The 18,705-nt window shown below is 39.6% G+C and overlaps 1 protein-coding gene across 2 annotated transcripts in view; it reads left to right on the forward strand.

The window, feature by feature from the left end:
- AVL9 (AVL9 cell migration associated) overlaps positions 1-17,343 on the forward strand; it is a 64,537-nt gene extending 47,194 nt beyond the window's left edge. Inside the window, exons 11-17 of one of the 2 annotated variants that reach the window (XR_006541057.1) lie at positions 2,039-2,173; positions 3,312-3,531; positions 5,754-5,871; positions 9,315-9,368; positions 9,846-9,934; positions 12,592-12,906; positions 16,296-17,343. Coding sequence is in view for 1 of the 2 variants with exons in the window: in XM_021689674.1 (XP_021545349.1) it covers positions 2,039-2,173; positions 3,312-3,531; positions 5,754-5,871; positions 9,315-9,368; positions 9,846-9,934; positions 12,592-12,707 (732 nt within the window). In the remaining variant the exon portion in view is untranslated. Of the gene's footprint in view, positions 1-2,038; positions 2,174-3,311; positions 3,532-5,753; positions 5,872-9,314; positions 9,369-9,845; positions 9,935-12,591; positions 13,258-16,295 lie in introns of those variants that run through there. The other variant, XM_021689674.1, reaches the window with a different exon arrangement.
- The last annotated feature ends 1,362 nt before the right edge of the window (positions 17,344-18,705 follow it).

Raw genomic sequence — 18,705 nt, forward strand, 5'->3', positions numbered from 1 at the left:
AGAGAAAGCGCAAGCAAGGGGGAGGGGCAGAGGGAGAAGCAGGCTGCCTGCTGAGCAAGGAGCTGGATGCGGGACTCGATCCCAGAATCCTGAGATCATGACCTAAGCTGAAGGCAGGCGCTTAACCACCTGAGCCACCCAGGCATCCCTCCCTACTTTTAAACCTCTTATTCTTTCTTACCAAATATTTTTGGAAGTTAATTTCATCACTCTTTATTGCTGCTGGATGTTCCACTGTACAGATGAGCAATTTACTCAGTTCCCCACTCATGAATAGTTAGGATTCCAATCTTTTGCTATAATAAACAATGCAATAAATAACTCTTTACAAATCTTACACATGAGCAGGTGTACCTGGATAAATTATAAGAAGTAGAATGCTGGTCAAAGAGCATATGTATAGTTTTTTAAGAAATGTCCTTTTTTATATTTTTAAAAAGTGTTGATTTTTAAAAACACTTTAGTTTTTGTGCTGTTATAACATATAAAGAACATTCAATATTATAATATTTATATTTAGAAATAGGTACCTGGGGGGCAGGGGGAGTCTATTGTTTTTTAGTACATAGCTCACAAAGTAAAGCATGAACCCTGAGCCTTAAAGCAGCTGAGTGATGCTGAATGAGGAGCAGGGGTCTTTTCAGTCTTTAGTCCCAAGAGGGGCATGGGTTGAGAAGCACTGTACTGAGTATCTCTAATGCATAGACACGGGTTTTTGTTTTTTGGGTTTTTTTTTAAGATTTTATTTATGTATTTGACAGAGAGATAGAACACAAGTAGGCAGAGCGGCAGGCAGAGGCAGAGAGAGAAGCAGGCTCCCCACCAAGCACAGAGTCCGATGCGGGGCTCCATCCCAGGACCCCGGGATCATGACCTGAGCTGAAGGCAGATGCTTAACCGACTGAGCCACCCATGCGCCCGACACGGGTTTATTTTTCCTGCCTCTGTTGGTTAGCATTTTATTGAACAGAGAAAGATACTATCAAGGAAAAGAATAAAACCAGGTTACTGGACCTGTCTTCCAACTTTTGGAAGTCTTCTCTCCCATATCAAGTATTTAACAACCACCTGTTAGGTACAACACATGTTCTCGGATACAGTGATGAAGAACATGAAATAGCAAAAGAGAGGTCTCCCACACTCACAGATTTGTCTCGTGATATAAATAACACATCATCCAAAGAACGCTGTCTAGTTCAGTGGTTTGTTTTTTTCTTAAGTGATGAGAAGTAAAAAAATAAAATTATCACAGGACTTGAGATTGAAAACAAGGTCAGGGTTTCAACAAGTGTGCCCTCCTGGCTGCATATACAAGTTGTGCCACCTATTGGAAATCTGTCTTGATTTAGAATCTTTCAGCAGAAGTGCCATATCCTCCTTCATTGCGTCTTTGAAGTGTTAACGCCTTTATTCTCGGGAAATATGCTGCTTTTTGTACACTTAACTGCCTGCTGTGGTTTGGCAATTCAACTATAATTTTCAGGGCAGTATTTTCAAATAGAAGTTAACTATACAGCTATTGCTAGTGTCTTTTTTTTTTTTTTGCCTTAAACATTTAATAGCAAATGTCTTGAAATATTTTGCAGGATTTTTAACAATGGGGCAGTAAAACAAATGCCATGCAGTGCTTTGCTATTCTCATAACAGTATGCTGGTGGTTATGTTTTTTCAAATTTTTCTGAAAGAACTAACAGCTTTCTACTAAATAGCATACTATTTCATGGGCTTAAACCATCACTTCCCAAATGAAAAACTCCAGTTCCTTAGTCATTGTGGAAGCTTTTAAGCTGAGCTGAGAACAAAATGATGAGACAATTTTCATGTTAGACCACCACTCGTGGAAAAGGGGAGCAATTAACTGGCCTCAGTGCAGTCAAGACGTGAGGTTTCCCTGGAATAGTACTGTAGTGAGTCAGAGATGGTACGGCAGTGGGCAGGGTTCGGAAGTTTCCTTTCCTTCTTAGCTCTCTAGGCTTGGAGAGAGAGGTGGCTGTCCTGTTACTTTTCTGATGTTGTCTCTCACTCTTACGATTCTTAGGGATATCTGTGTTTGCCTTATATGGCATTGCAGCAGCATCATCTTCTCTCTGACGTCACCGTCCGTGGATTCGTTGCTGGGGCTACTAACATCCTTTTCCGCCAGCAGAAGCACCTCAGTGATGCCATTGTGGAGGTGGGCTTATGTATGAGCACGTGTCCTTGACACTGCTGGTCCCTGTTTTTCTTTCTTAACTGGAATTCTGACAGCATAGGAATAACACTAATAAAGGTAAAAATTCCTGTGCCAGGCATTCTTTGCACCTGAGGTATATTAACTGACCTAATTCAAACAGCCTGTGAGGTGGACATTGTTGCTTTTCATATCTTACACGTGCGGAAGCTAAGGAGCAGAGAGATGAAACGGCTAGTAAGTGGGTGAGCCGGGTTGCAAGCCAGACAGTCTGGTCCTACTATGATCTCATAATTAAAATGTGTTTATTGTTTAAATATTTTCAATACTTCTAGCCTATTTAATATGCTCCTGATATCAGGAGGAAGGAGCTACAACAGATAAATATTTGACATCAACATATGAGAAATTTAAATTGTATTTAGTTTTACAATTGAAGTAATTAAAAAAAGAAAAAAAGGAAATTTCACCCACCCTAGGTTTTTATAGTTTCTAATGGAAAGTACCAAAACATACTTTGTGGGGAAATGTTTATAGTATCGTAAATGAAAAATCTGGGATCCCAATTTTGAGGAATTAAAATAGGTCATACCTTCCAAGGCAGAGCATACAGATGGAGGGACCACAAAGTTGCCTCAACATTACTGGTTACGTTCTACTTTTAAAGTTGGTGGTTGGTGGGTTCGTAGGTATGTGTATATTACTTCAAAATTAACCTGTAGGTTACATAGCTCTCTTTGTATATCAAATATTACATAATAAGATAATCCGAGGTATCTGTGAACTCAATAATTTTTAGGAATTATAATTACTAATTGTATTTATTTCTGGTTGTGTGACAAAGGTGATTTTTACTATACCTTTCTATTTTCCAAGATATTTACAGTCAACAGTTACTTTTATAATTCAAAATAAAATATTTATGCATATATTTTCTAAAAACAAAATGAGGATTTTTTGAATAGAGATAGAAAAAAACTTCAGTGTAAAAACCTGTCTCTTTCTTAGCCTCACTTTTTGAGAATGCAGTTATTCATATTTTTTATTTCCAGCTTCAACTTCCCAGTAGTTACTCTTTAAAGTATGGCATGGATGTCCGTGTGAATGCCCAGACTCTGACTTGTACCTGGGTACCCTCTAGGTAGAAGAAGCTCTGATCCAGATCCATGATCCAGAACTCAGGAAGCTGCTTAACCCAACCACTGCAGACCTCAGGTTCGCAGATTACCTAGTGAGGCACGTGACGGAGAACCGGGATGATGTCTTCCTGGATGGCACAGGCTGGGAGGGAGGTGACGAATGGATCCGAGCCCAGTTTGCAGTCTACATCCACGCGCTCCTGGCTGCCACACTGCAGTTGGGTAAGGAGCACGGCTGCTTTTTCCTTTTGTAATCTTTATGAGGTTTTGAATTGCATAAGAAAGACATTTTCATTATAAAATTATCTGTTACTCCCGCATACAGAGATAACTGCTCTTAGCATTTTGAGTACTTTATATCTTTCCAGACCTTTTTCTGTGTATGTTTTGGATTTTAGTTTTGTGGTATTTGTGGTGATCCTTTTACAAAAATGGATCCCATTCCAAATGATTTTTGAAACTTATGTTTCTATTATAAAGAAAAACAATCGAGACCGTAAATGCAGGTCACTTTTACATGGCTGCTTAGTGTTCCCAAGGACCATGTGGAAGGAAGGATGTGTCAGTATCTGGGGGCTATTTATAAACATTGCTTACATGTTTTTAAGATATGTAAAGGGAGAAAAGAAATATGAAAGAAATCACTGGAAATCACATTCCAAGTGATGTCTTCAAGTTTTCCATTCTAAGAAATCCTGTTCCTATTAAATGGTTAAAATAGAGCAGGTAAAGATAGACTCACTCCTGTATTAAATTAACATTTCATTCCCCCATAGGGAAGGAAATCTATAAAAAGAGAAAATGAAGCTTTACAGTGAGCTTTTGCATGTGGTTGTCTACCACCGTGGACATGTAGCAAATACTTAGTAGGTTGTTGTTGTTAAGTGTTGAGCTGTTGTTTTTCCTTTTTTTTTTTTTTTTTCAATTATCTCTACCACTGGGGGAAGTTATTAAAAATGTGGTGAAGTACACATAACCTAAAATTTACCATCTTAACCATTTATAAGTACGTAGTTCCCCAGTAGCAGTAAGTGCACTCACACTGTCCTGTCAGTACAGCCCCCTCCTGGCTTAGTTCTTAATGAAGTGTGCATGGCGTTTGAAAGCCAGGCTTTGTGTGTGTGCTTCATTTGTAAAGGAAAGCTCTGGAGCAAGTCCTTATTTGTTAATGGGATATTTTTAAATATCTCGCCTCTTCTACAGATGTAACAGCTGAGACACCAAGATTAAATGTGTAGTTCAAAATCATTCAGTAATCTAGGAAGAAAACCCCAGTCTCCACCAGTCATGTTAGCTTCATGAGTAATTTACTTTTTAAACATATTTGCCTAGGTAGCTGTAAATGCTGAATAATAATAGTGACTAGCCTTTTCTTTCTTTTTTGGAACATATGTACAGGGACCTGTTTCGTTTTGAGCACTTTATTTCTACTAATTTCATCTTCACAAAAATTCTGGAGGTAGAGACCATGTCCTCTTCATTTTACAGGAGAGGCACTAAGGCACAGAAAGGTTAAATAGCTTGCTCATCCCTCTGGTCGAGGCTGAGCTGTGATTCAAATTCAGATAATCTGGCTCAGACCCATGCTGCTGTTCCAAAGGAGATTCAGCCTAGGGAGCTGTTTGAGGAATACATTCTTAAGAGAAGTTCCTTATGTTGCACTTAGAGTCATGTGTATCCTCTTCCTTTCCCAGCAACAAAAGTCCTGTTTCACCTTCAAAGCAGGCAACTTACAATAAGTATATGAAGCAAAAGCCATTTGTATCTGTTCTCCAAACCTTTTCTATTCTTCCAAGCAGAAGTGCTCTGCATTAAAGCTTCCTCATGATAATGAAAAAGCCGAAAAGTTTTCAACATTATATATGAAAATTCCTTTGTTATTTAAGTATTTTGATGGTGAAATGCATGGAGATTAAAGAGTGAGTTTCATCAAATAGTTAAAGTCCTAAGAAGAAAAAACAGTGACTAAAAGAACCAATTCATGTATTCATTCTGATTTTTTTCATAGAAATATAACATTTGTGAAAAGCTAGAAAGTGCTCTGTTGCCTACTCCATATGTATATACATCAATACATTTACTCCCTGCACAGTCTACAGTTTTTGTTTAATAAGTAATACTATGCCTCCTAACCTTGGTAAGGAGAACGTGGAAATATTTTGGAATTGTAAGGAACCTTAGAATATATCTGGCTCAACCCTCTTATTTTCTGGTTAGGAAAATGAAGTTCTGAGTGATTAAGTGACTTGCCAAAGGCCACATAGCTTCTTAACAGGATTTCTGGAACTAGACCCAAGTTTCCTGATATCTGGTAGGCTATCTCCTCCAAAAAGCATGGGGGTAGGGGGATTAAAGCCATTCCTTGGTTTTGGTTTTTTGGTTATGAATCTTCACATCCCTGACTGGCTACAGTCCAGCTCAACTTTCAAATATTTACTTGACAGATAATGAAAAGATATTATCGGACTATGGGACAACCTTTGTTACAGCATGGAAGAATACTCACAACTACAGGGTGTGGAACAGCAACAAGCATCCGGCACTTGCAGAAATAAATCCAAAGTAAGCACATCCTCTGAGGATTGATAGTATATAACATGGTTGATTTACTAAGTATGCCCCAATATAAAGAAGATGGTATCTTAACTTTGATGACAACGTGAATATCTCCAAAAATCTCCTTAAGTAGATTATAAAATCCCAAATACAGAGAAGCAGCTGAAAACTGCTTCCCTGTTCTTACGCTTACACAAAAAGCTCAAGACATTTTTGGAAGGATTAACATTTCTCCCAGCTCTTGACATAATTCAGAAGAGGAAGTCTGGCACATGGCAATGCTCAGTACATGATAGTTCTCTCCCTTTCCCTGGATCTGTACTTTAGCAGAAGGGTCAAACAAGATAGAAACCTTGAAGGAAATACCACTGGCTGAGACTGAGAGGTTATTTTAAAACGTGAAGTGTGAAAAAACTAAAGTTGATATTTGAACTCCTAGATATGTGGTCAAACCTAGTTTCCAACTCAGATTCTAAAGTCCAACAAAATTTAATACCTGTCACAATACTGAATGTTAACAGACTTTATCCATGTAGGCATAAAAGACATTTAAACGTGGTGAGTGGGGCCGTTATGAAGCAATGCTGTCTTGTTTGAATGGAACAGAGTAGAATCTAAGGAGATCTCTCCATTGATAGAATGTGTACGTAGTACCCCTCCCCTTCTTCGCGGTTTCAGTTCCTCGGGGTCAACCGCAGTCCTGAAGCAAATGATCCTTTTTGTGACGTGTCATCAGAAGGTCGGTAGTAACCTAATGCTACATCATAATACTTAACGTCCTTCACCTCCCTTCATCTCATCACTAGGCATTTTACCATCCCACATCATCACAAGAAGAGGAAGGGTGAGTACAGTGCAGTAAGATATTTCAGAGAGAGAGAAAGACTACATTCACATAACTTTTATTACAGTGTATTGCTATAATTGTATTTTATCATTAGTTACTGTTTTTAATCTCATGCTGTGCCTGATTTATAAATTAAACTTTATTGTAGTATGTGTATATATAGGAAAAAAACATAGTATATTATATAGGGTTTGGTACTGTCTGTGGTTTCAGGCATCCATTGGGGGTCTCAGAATGTGTCCTCTGCAGATAAGGTAACTACTGTACATCCTAAGGACTTCTTTTCTAAATTAAATGATGAAAATGATTTTTTTTAATGATACAAGTATATACTGAATGTTTGTTTTCATTTGTGTTTTAAACTTCTTGGTGAGAGTCAGACAAAAACCAGCTTTGTACTAATTACTGTATTATTTGGGAGCTGGGATTAACTAGCTAGACTGGGGATGTGATTTAAGTGGTGCTTTAAAGAATATTCCCTCTCTACACACACACACACACACACAGAATCCAGATATTTATGTCATAGTAACTTGGGGAAGCATCTGCAAGGATGAAGTATAGCAGGGTTTTAAAGAACATGTCTGTTAAACTTTATATCATCTATCAAGAAAAATGATTAGGTTCAGCAACAATTTTGGTGAATTTAATCATCACACTAGACTATAGCAGAAACCTCTATTTGGCATTTGAATGTGGTAAAAACATAGAGAATTAAAAGACAAAAATATCTTAATAGTATTAAATGAAAGAGCTAAGAGTTCAAAGTATTCTCCCTCACTAACCACAAGGTCTGTGTTTTAAAGAGTGATGAAGGAAAACAGATGTGAGTTTGTTTGCCTGGTGGCTCTCACTGTGATGGGGGCGGTGGGGAGTGAGGGTCCACCTCAACCATCCACAGTGTGGCCTACAAGGCCATCCGGTCTCTTCCCCCAGTGTTCTGTACTGATAACCTGGTCAGATCTTCATCCAGTCTCTGCATCTGCGGTGGTGCCTTTAACTTGAACCAGCTCTGTAGATTTTAATGCAGGTTCATAAGAGGCTTAGCTGGAATGGGTTTTAAAGGATTGTAAAACGGTACTTTTAAAAATGTGTAAATAAATTGGGGTTATTTAGGTTGAAGAGAAAGCTGAAGAAAGACTTATAGGTAGGGAAATTATGCAGATATAATAGCAGTTTTTCATTATTTTCACCAAATTAAAAACAAGAAATGATAGTCTTCAGTTGTTATCAGGGGATAGAACTTAGACATATTCCAAACTAAGATTTGAGGACTATGAAACCCTTTCTCCAGCTCCAAAAGAGGAGAGAAGGCAATCCTCTAACTTCCCTTAGTAAACAGCAGGTATGCTTCATCCTTTAAACAGGGCCTTCCCAGGAATATAAAGAATGATTAAGTACTCTCAGTTCGGGCGTCTGGGTGGCTCAGTTGGTTGGGCAACTGCCTTCTGCTCAGGTCGTGATTCTGGAGTCCCAGGATTGAGTCCCGCATTGGGCTCCCTGCTCAGTGTGAAGTCTGCTTCTCCCTCTGACCCTACCCCCTCTCGTGCACACACTCACTCGCTCGCTCTCTCACTCTCACTCTCGAATCAATAAAATCTTTAAAAATAAAAAAGTACTCTCAGTTCTTTCAACCTGTGATTCAGGAATCCAGAAAAAGTAATTACATATGCTTAATATGGCCAATAAGGAAATTTGTTGTCTTTTGAAAAGCCATAAATAGCATTTTGATGTTTTAATAAGTAGCTATAGATTTCATTAGGGTCACTTTTTTTTTAAAGATTTTATTTATTTATTTGACAGAGAGACAGCGAGAGAGGGAACACAAGCAGGGAGAGTGGGAGAGGGAGAAGCAGGCTTCCCGCTGAGCAGGGAGCCTGATGTGGGGCTCGATTCCAGGACCCTGGGATCATGACCTGAGCCGAAGGCAGACGCTTAACCAACTGAGCCACCCAGGCTCCCCTAGGGTCACTTTTTTTGTTAGACATTGAGAGAGACCTCTCAGGATGTAATAAGAATGTGGATATTTATTGACTCCTTTTATGGTACGACTTTGGTCAAGTTGCCTGATTTTGTGTGTGTGTGTGTGTATGCATGCACACATACACTTCTTCCCTTTTGTACATTTTTAAGACCTGCATTTTGAGTTGCTTTTCAAAAAGAAAGTACAAATCTTCAGATGACCAGTAGCATGCATTTATAAGATGGCCAGAATCAAAGTATAGTCCATGGCCATGGCTTAAGGTAGTGACTAATCCTGACTATCCTGGGGAGCTTTTTAAAAACATTGATGCTCAGCCCAGCCCCAGACCAAATAAATCAGAACATTAGTGTAGCATCAACGTGAACCTCTTTCTCACCCCCCATTCCAAGAAAAAAAAAACACCTATTTTACAAGGGAGGAAATAAGCTCAAAGAGGCTCCCAAGACTGTAAGTAAAGATCTGTGCTCAAAGCCGCTTTGCCTGCTGTCATGTGCGGAACACCCCCACCTAACTGAGTCACCCCTGCAAGATTTACTGATACTTCTTGTGACAGCATTGTTTTGCAGCTGCAGCAGGTAAAATACTCATAGTCTAACAGTCTCCAACTTTGTTTTACAGTCATCCTTTTCAAGGCCAGTACTCCGTGTCAGACATGAAGTTAAGATTCTCACAGTGAGTATTTAGAGAAAAAACTAGGAAAATTTTTATGTCTGAGCTTATGGCATGTGTTTCATTGCTAATTAGGAATTGTTTGTCTCCACTTGATAGACTTGTGCTTCAAATAGTAACCAAATATGTGCATGACATTCTCCAGCTCAGCAGTGTGTATGTTTCAGAGTGAAAACACTGCTGTTTCATAGAGAATGGTGTGAACTAATAACAGAATTTGCCATTTTTATTCTGGTGGAGTAACTTTAGCAAATCATAACTGTAGGGAGAATTAACCATGCATCCTTATGGCCTTTTTTTGGTTCATCTGCATGTTATTTTAGTATTTTCTGAAAGTTTACATGCTTAAGGTTACTAAATTAATTGATGCATGACAAATAATTTAGCTTCTTTTCTCAATAATTCTATTTTGGGGGTGGTTCTAAGGTGTGGTATGTGTGAATTTTTGTAATGTACTTAAAACTTCTTTGCTTTACTCAGTTCTGTTCAAAACAGTGAACGTGGCAAAAAAATTGGAAACGTCATGGTCACAACCAGCCGAAATGTTGTACAAACAGGAAAAGCTGTTGGTAAGACATGCCTTTAGCGAGAAACAGATTAGAATCATAACACATCTCTTCTCTGTACTCATTGTGTCATTGATAAAATCATAAAGTTGTAGAGACCTGTGTATCATATAATAATACAAGATGGTTGAAACAAAGATTTTGTTTTCATCTTATTCATGAAAATTCTTATGACATCAGATAATATCAAAGTTCAGCAAATTTTCCCACACCTGATGGGGAGAGACCAATTTTCTGATGTGTTCACTGTTCTGTTACAAGGATTCAGCATTTCCTGAGCTGCCTGCAGTTTTTTATAAGTAGTAGAGCACCATAATAAAGTAGGCATTAGGAGTGCTGTCTTCTAAGGTATTATCATAAAATAAAGGAAATCAGTGAAACCAACAGGTCATTTTTTAAAAGATTAACAATACAGGGGCGCCTGGGTGGCTCAGCCGTTAAGCGTCTGCCTTCGGCTCAGGTCATGATCTCTCAGGGTCCTGGGATCAAGCTCCTCATCGGGCTCCCTGCTCTGCGGGAAGCCTGCTTCTCCCTCTCCCACTCCCCCTGCTTGTGTTCCCTCTCTCGCTGTGTCTCTCTCTGTCAAATAAATAAAATCTTTAAAAAAAATAAATAAAAATAAAAAAAATAAGATTAACAATATCAATAAAACCTTTATAGGCTAATAAAAGATACAAATTACCAGTATCAGGAATGGAAGAGGGGACATCACTCTAGATCTTACAGAAATTAAAAGTATTATAGGGAATATTGTGAATAACTTTATGCCAATTTTTTTGACAATTTGGATGAAATATGCAAGTTCTCTGAAAGACTCAAATTGCCAAAACTGATGCAAAATTTAAATAGCCCTATATCTATTAAATAAATTGAATTAAAAATCATGCCACAGGTTTTTAATTTAATCCAAGCCAAGATGTCTTCACTTATGAAATTTATCAAATATTTAAGGAATAATACCAATTTTATACAAACTCTTTCAGAAAGTAGTGGATGAGGTATAACCCTCCCCAGTTCTTTTATTTATTTATTATTATTATTATTTTTAATTAGAGAGAGAGAGTGAGCACAAGCAGGGGGAGTGGTAGGCAGAGGGAGAAGCAGGCTCCCCGCTGAGCAAGGAGCCAATGCAGGACTCGATCCCAGGACCTTAGGATCGTGACCTGAGCCAAAGGCAGCCACTTAACCGGCTGAGTCATCCAGGTATCCCTCCCCAATTCTTTTAATGTGGCCAGTATTACCCTGAGAACCAAAGCCAGAAATGGTACCATGCTGTTGTATACGTTCTTCTGCCCTTAGCTTTCTTCAGTTAAAATACTTTGAAGTTGAGGCACCTGGGTGGCTCAGGTCATGATCCCCGGGTCCTGGGATCGAGCCTCACATCGGGCTCCCTGCTAAGTGGGGAGGCTGCTTCTCCCTCTCCCACTCCCCCTGCTTGTGTTCCCTCTCTCACTGTGTCTCTCTCTGTCAAATAAATAAATAAAATCTTTGAAAAAAAAAAAAAACTTTGAAGTGTGTTCCATATCAATTCTAAAAAAAAGTCTCGTTCCTTTTCTATATTTTTACCTTTTTTTACATAATTTCAAACTTGAATGGTGCAACAGTGTGCAAGGAACTCCCAGTTATCTCAGATTTGCCAATTATATACATTTTGCCACATTTGCTTTGTCATATCAGTATGTAAAAATAGGAGCCATCTCCTTCCTTAGCTTTTGAGAAAGGTTGACTAACCCTTACTGAACACAATTCAAAAGCCCTGGACCTCGGGAATCTCTGTGCAGGCCTCCTAGTTCTACCATTCTGTGTAGCTAGAGATAGACAGGGTGAGTGAACTACATATGTAGTCTACAGACCCGTCCCTTTAGAAGACAAACATAGAGCACATAGCCCCATCAGTGGGTTCCTTTCATTACAGGGAATGGAATTTAATATGTAAGCATTTATTTCCATACAATATTATGCATTTAACTTCTTTTGACTTCTTATTTTTTAGTAGAAAAATTCTCCTTCATTATATGTTGTCAGTCGTTACTCCATTTTTAGTGATGCTGCTATTTACATTCTAAGGCCAGTTCTTTTCCACCCTCCCTCCCTCTAAGAATAGTGGGAATATATGATTCAACTTAAATAATTTCACTTAAGCATCAACTTTGGAGATGAGGTTTTTTAAAACAAAACTGCCCTGAAGCAGATAGAGCAGTTGGCATCTTCATTTATTGCAATATCACGTTTCAGATGACAGCACGGTTCCTGAAAGTAACCTAACCACTATTCCCTGTGTAGGTGGTCATCAGTTATCAGCTTGGATTTAAGCTACCGAGAGCACAGAGTTCCTTCTCGGCTCTCCCAAGTGATTCTGATGCACAGCCAGTGCTGAGAACCGATGGCCTAGCATGGTGGGTAGTAAGGGAAGAGTCGGCTGAGCACCTTCAGAATGGTTAGGAGAGGAGGCTCTTTTCCCAGAAGTTACTCAGTTTCCTTCTAGACACACGCAGAGAAAGGGATTGTTTTGAAACTGGAAATTTAAATGGTATTTTAGTAATTATTAACATATTGATGTTACAGTCAATTAACGTTCATTAATTAGCATTGGTCTTTCATGGTCTGTTAACAAAAGTGAAGACATTCTTGCTTTTGTTTTTCCCCTCCTCTCCATCCAGGCCAGTCTGTTGGAGGAGCTTTTTCCAGTGCAAAGACAGCTATGTCTTCATGGCTTTCTACTTTCACCAGTCCTGCCCCCCAGAGTCTCACTGAGCTGCCCGATGGGAAGCCCTGAGCAAGGTGTCCAGAGGCTGCTGTCGCTTCCTTAGGTTTAAATGTCTCCCGTCCGTCTGCTCCCATCTTCATCGGCCACAGGTCCGCAGCAGGGGACCAGGACATCGAACTGTTTACATGGACGGTTGCCCTCTGTCTAAATGAATGTCGCAGGATGCTGGAAAGATGAAATCGCAGCCGTAGCGGGGATGGCTTTCCAGGTTGGGGTTTAAATTGACTACTTTTATTTCCGTCTGAGCCTGATTAAAAAACAGTGAAACTTCTAATGAATTTTCAGTTCTGCCAGTATACATTTGTTTACTTTAGAAAAGTTTTTACTTCTGTAAATTTTGTTCTCTTTTCCTGTTTGAATATCCAGATGGCCACTGTAATTTATATGGGCTAAAATTAAGTTATATTACTAATTTCTCTCAAGTTGGCCCTAAAATGTGCTTATAAAGTTAAGGGGCCATATAGTCCAGCCCTTTGTTATTACTTTGCTGAGTTATATGATGATTTTTGTTTGTTGGTTGGTTTTCTACCCACAAAACACATTTATCAATTCACTTCCTCCCAGAAACATGAAAGCCAGAGGTGGTAGTTCTGAGGATGGAGTGTTTGGTTTCATGTTTTCACTTTGTTCTTTCCCAGTCCTAAACACTTGCTCTGAGGCATCAAGGAGTGTCACTGTGCTTTCTTCTTCCCAACTGTGCAAGTAGATGTGCAGAGAAATAGCCTGGTGCCGGTTATAATGGTTACAAGCAGCTTAACGTGAGTGTATTTAGGGCGAGACTCTAGAAGACCTCGGTGTTAGTTCTGTCAACTCTAGTTATGTTGTAGTCTTTTCTAAGCATTTTTTAACCCGCAGTTTGTGCCTTCTGTTTCTTTTGAACCATTTTCCATCAGGTGTTTACAGATGTACAGGTTTTTTTCTTAGTCTTATTCTTCATACAGCTTTTCAAGGTGTTTGGCCTTCCCACTTTCCTGATGGAAAATCCTCCTGTAATCAGTCCCTACCCCCTTATAAAAGTATTTATAAAAAAAACAAAAAAACAAGATGACCCATAAATATTAAGTAGAAATCTCATCTTTGCTCACATTTAGAAAAGCAAGAGGCAAGAGGAGAAAAACAGCCACAGTTTTCACAAAGGACCTCTGGTTTCACTTTAGACACATGCACGTGTGTGCTATCTACTGAAGATTTTTACACAACTGGACCTCATGTATCTGTTATGCTCAGCTCTCATTTGCTTTTCAAGGGGACTTTGGATGGGTGTTCTCAGGGAGTACTTACAGGGGACAGACTGCTTTTTCAGTAATAAAAGACACTTGGAAAATACATTGTATGATCTACATATGATAGAGTATTGGGAAAAAAAGAGATCTAATTAAGGAGAACACTTGATTATATTTGATTTATCCCTTAAGAATGGGGCACCTGGCTGGCTCAGTCGGTAGAGCATGTGACTCTTGATCTCAGGGTCATGAGTTCAAGCCCCACATTGGGTGTGGAGCCTATTTAAAAAAATAAAGTCTTTTTTAAAAATTAAGAAATGTTTATGTAACAAGTAAATTTTTCTAGGGCATGTGAAATGGACATAGGGATATAATTCTAAATATCTCTAAATTTTCCAATTTGTTTTAACACAAGTCCAGCAAATCTGAAAGTATACTTCCATTTTGAGCACAATAACTCAAAAATTCAGTGATGATCAATGAAAGGGCTTATCGTGAGAACTCTCTTAATTCCACTTCTGCTGGGAAACAGCCTTCTCAGGAAATATTATTTGAAGAGCAGAAAGTAATACCAAACAAAACCTTTAAAAGGTACTTTAATCAGTGTCGCACTGAGACTATAAAGAATTCATTCTAACATCTTGTTTCATGAGGCCACATCATTAGAGTGTCGTAGTGTTAGTGTGCAATTGTTACCTCTCACCTGCCCGAAGTTCACAGTGCTGAGAGCCCCGTGACAGGTCAGCCAGCACGCTACTGGTCCATGCTCCAGTTTGTATGGTTTGTGGGCTTAGGGTAAACTCCCATCTGTCACTGTTCAGAAGCAGGCCAGTCCACACTTTGATATCCCAATGAAATAAAAATAGTTAAACTTTACTTTAGGATCACTTATTCCCCATTTTAATATACACTTTTACATGAACTTTCTAGTTAAGAGGTCAACTCTTAAGGTGGTCATTTAACTGGCTTGCAATATAAAGTGAATATCTCAAAAGATAGAACTTTTGTTGGAGAAGTAGTCAAAAGACCGTAACTATATTTCCTTCAGGTTGTGGGAGGCATTGGAGTTTTCAGGGAGCATAAGCTAATATGTTGTTGGCAGGGGCCTGGGGACAGCCAGTGCACTTGACAGCAGGAAGCCTGGCCTTTTGTCCCATGAGCCTACATGCTTGTCACTTGGATTCCAGGTGTCAGCTGAGTGGCCAGCCCCAGAGGCTGTAGCCTCCTTGGTTCTGTGAGCGATGGGAGCCAACCTTAGGCCATCTTTGGACATCTCACTAGTAAAGGGGGATATTTTGTTGGGCCATGCTTGCTCCAGTGCTTTTCTGTCTAAGAACTGAGTATTTGTAAGTAGGCCTGAGGGAGCTAGGGTCAGCCAGGCTTTTCCAGGGTGTGCCAGGCACATGGACTGCCTCTGTAGCTTGGCGGTGGCCTCACTGCCATCTAGGAACTTAAAAGTAGTGCTGGGAAGAAGTCCTTGGCATTATTTAGTTCCTACTAAGGCACTGTAATGACAATTTACATAGAGAAGGAAAAGAGTTAAGGCTACCAACCACCTGTCCTGGGCTAAGTGAATAGAAAAAGTTGCATGTCAGAGTGAGGCTTAGTCATCGTGTGTATGCATTTGACTCTTGTAACCAGGATGAATAGCCTGTCCCCAGATCCACTAGTGATGTGCTAGCGCCCAAGCTCTAAAACAATCCTCATCTACTTTTTGCTTTAAGAAACAGCAGAACTATCCTTAGGCAGAAAACCAGAGCATACGACGTGATTTCTTCAATCTTATCTTGCTTTCTGAGTTCTATATTAAGCATTGCCCTTTTTTTTTTCTTTTTTTTTTTTTTTTTAAGAATAATTTACTTCAGAAAGGCAAGGAGAAAGCAAATTAGGAAGGGAGACAAGTAGACAAGTTAGAAGGTGCAAGGCTGAAGAACAAGGTACTTAAAATCTGAATGAAGGTATTTTGAGAGCAGTATTTAATGTGCTAAAGGTTATAAGAATTCTTTTACAAAGAAGTTAGAATTTTAATCTACTAATTACAAGTTTTAAAATGAAGCTATAACATTATCTCCCTGACAGGCGGGTTTTGTTCTTTGTTTTGTGGAAGTTACAGCCAGCCAGTGGTTTTTTCCCCCTCTGGTCCTGGTGAGGAGTTGGGGAGCCCTCAGCTCTGTGAGGGGCAGGGAGCTGATCGTGAACCGCATGAACTTTTATCTATGTCAGCAGTTTGGGAAAGTAGCCTTTTAGGAAGGTAGCTGCTAAATATCACCCGTGTTTTATCAGGGGCTTGGCTGGGACTCTTGAAATGGCATCAGCATCTGTATGCTGATTCTTTGACCAGAGGTGGCACAGCATTCGTGGCCTTTCCACCCAGATCAGTGGTAGCCTCTGGGGCTGACAGGGAACGCAGCCCCAGCTTCTAGAAGATGATCGTCATTTCATGCGACACAGCGTGCCACTAGGAGTTTTTCATTCCAGGTCTTTGGACTTCATGACATTGGAATTGTTTTGTCATAATTTCTAACATTCCATAAATATTTGTCAAGGACAAAGAAAAGGAATGTGGATCTTTATTCTTTTTGTATAAATAACTTTGTACACATGACTTCCTGCTTTCATATGAAGGGGAAGAAATTAGCTCCTCCCTTGTGTGGTAACTCCAGAATTAAACGATTGTGCATGTAGAGGGGTTGAGTATATTTTGTAAAACTCTAATGATTTGTATTTCTGTGCTGTTCTAAAGTTTACCTTTTTACTTATATTAATTAAAGATATATAGAAACTATATATTTAAATCATGTAAATGGGACACAATTTAGGGGGTTTTTTCCAGTCTTACTTTTCATCAGCTTCTCACACACACATAGTATGCTGCTCAAATTATTTTGTGTGCAATATAAACATTTGAACATTTCAGTCAGGTACTGAGCCAGAAAAGGTAATTGAAGTTTTTTAGAAAGCTTCTGTGCTAAAAAATCTTTGTTTTCTTGAAATATTAATAATTTATAGCTGGAAAAATGGGATCAAGACTTAATGTGTTTCAGGCCACTTGGTCATTGGTTCCTAAATTTAGGAAGCATTCGATTAATAACAAGTTGGTGAATGCATTTAGTAGTCACAAAAATAATTTAAACATTTGAGATTAAAGGCTTCCCACAAACCCTCTCTAAGAAAGTTTAGCTAAGAGATCTTAGAAAGTTTTCTGAGGAGGTTTAGCTGTGGCACATGTTTTGATCAAAAAGATAGTTCCTCTTTGCTCCAGTGGTTTTATAATTTGTACTAGTTCTTTGGTTTCTGTTGTCATTTGTTTAAAAAAAAAATGTTAAGATTATAAATCACGTCTAATCATAGTGAACTGTAAAACTTATGTATCTTTATTTTAAGGAAAAATAAGAATAAAAGTATCTTGTTTGTCCTGCATATAGTTGTACTGTCTTTCTAGAAGTACACTTCATGTTGTCAGTGTGGTCTCTGGCCTGCTTCACGGTTGGACAGCAGTGCCAGCTTCATGTAAGAAACCAGCACACAGATGGAACTAGAGGACTCGTTGCTCATTTAACGTCTCATTTTGATATTGCTTATGGTGGTGCCTCTGTTTTTAAGGTGATGGCCCCTGCAGGAAGAACCCTTTAGTTTCTCTGGAATGCTAAGTGCACAAAATACAACCAAACAGAGATTGGTCGTGCGATAATATCACATGCTCACTGACAGAAACCCCCAGGGGAATAGAACATTGTCTCGAGCAGCCTATTTTCCCACCTGGACTGGTAAGCTTCAAAATAGCGCTTGGCGTTTCCACTGAGGGCTCCTGGCATATTTTCATATTTATTTCCATGTCCTGTGATTTTCTTACAGCTGTTCTACAAAAGAGGAGCTTGGTGATGCGCTTCACAGAAGCAGACAAGTTACTTTGCCCTGGGGGAGGGTGTACTTCCTTGAGTGCGGGGTTAAGTTTAAGGTCCCAGTGTTCTCTGACATGGACCATTAGCACCCCCAAGATGATGAGGTATTTGGGGACAGTGGAGCCAGGCACCACTGGCATCTCCCCTTTTCCAAGGACCTCTGCCATCTGGGCGTCAGGCTCTGCCATGGTGAGGTGGACGGTGCCCCCTTACCTCCGAGGTCACAACTGCCTGTTCTTTACGCCCATAGGATGGGAGTGGCAATTATTGAATCTGGTAACATCTAGAAGGACTGTGATTGTGGAACCAGTTTTTCTTCCAAGGAACAACCCTTCCTGAAGGACTTCTCTGCCTAGGCTTCATCTCCACAGGGTTGGGGGGCCGCACGTGAACACACTTTGTGTGATCCTGGAGTCTGAAGCCAGGGAACAGCCTGGGGCAGGAGATGAGAATGGTTATGCTCTTTGCTCTTCCTGTGAACACCTGCGTTTGGAACTGCTGACGTCCCAACACAACAGCAGAACCAAGATTCAGATCATTTAAATGTATGTGTTTGATCTTTCACTGGACCCGGTCACACTCCCGGAGCACGTAGATGTGGACTGGAACTGTGGAAGAATGACGAAAGCCACATGATGAAATACGGATCATTGTCGAAGCCAGGTGATGAGTATGTTGGGGTTCGTTAGATCGCTCGTTCTGGTTTGGGTTATGACTGCCGTCCTTTACTTTTCCTGCTTCTTCCTGCCCAAGCACTTCTCTTCAGTAGCTGTAGGGAATTTAAAGACTTAGGTCAGGTCCTCAGCATCAAATCGGTGTCTGTCAGTCCTGCTCTGACCTTCCGTGATTCAGCCACTTGTCCTTGTAAAGCAGAATCTACCT

Source organism: Neomonachus schauinslandi, chromosome 12 (genome assembly GCF_002201575.2).
Source record: "Neomonachus schauinslandi chromosome 12, ASM220157v2, whole genome shotgun sequence".
Taxonomy (NCBI): domain Eukaryota; kingdom Metazoa; phylum Chordata; class Mammalia; order Carnivora; family Phocidae; genus Neomonachus; species Neomonachus schauinslandi.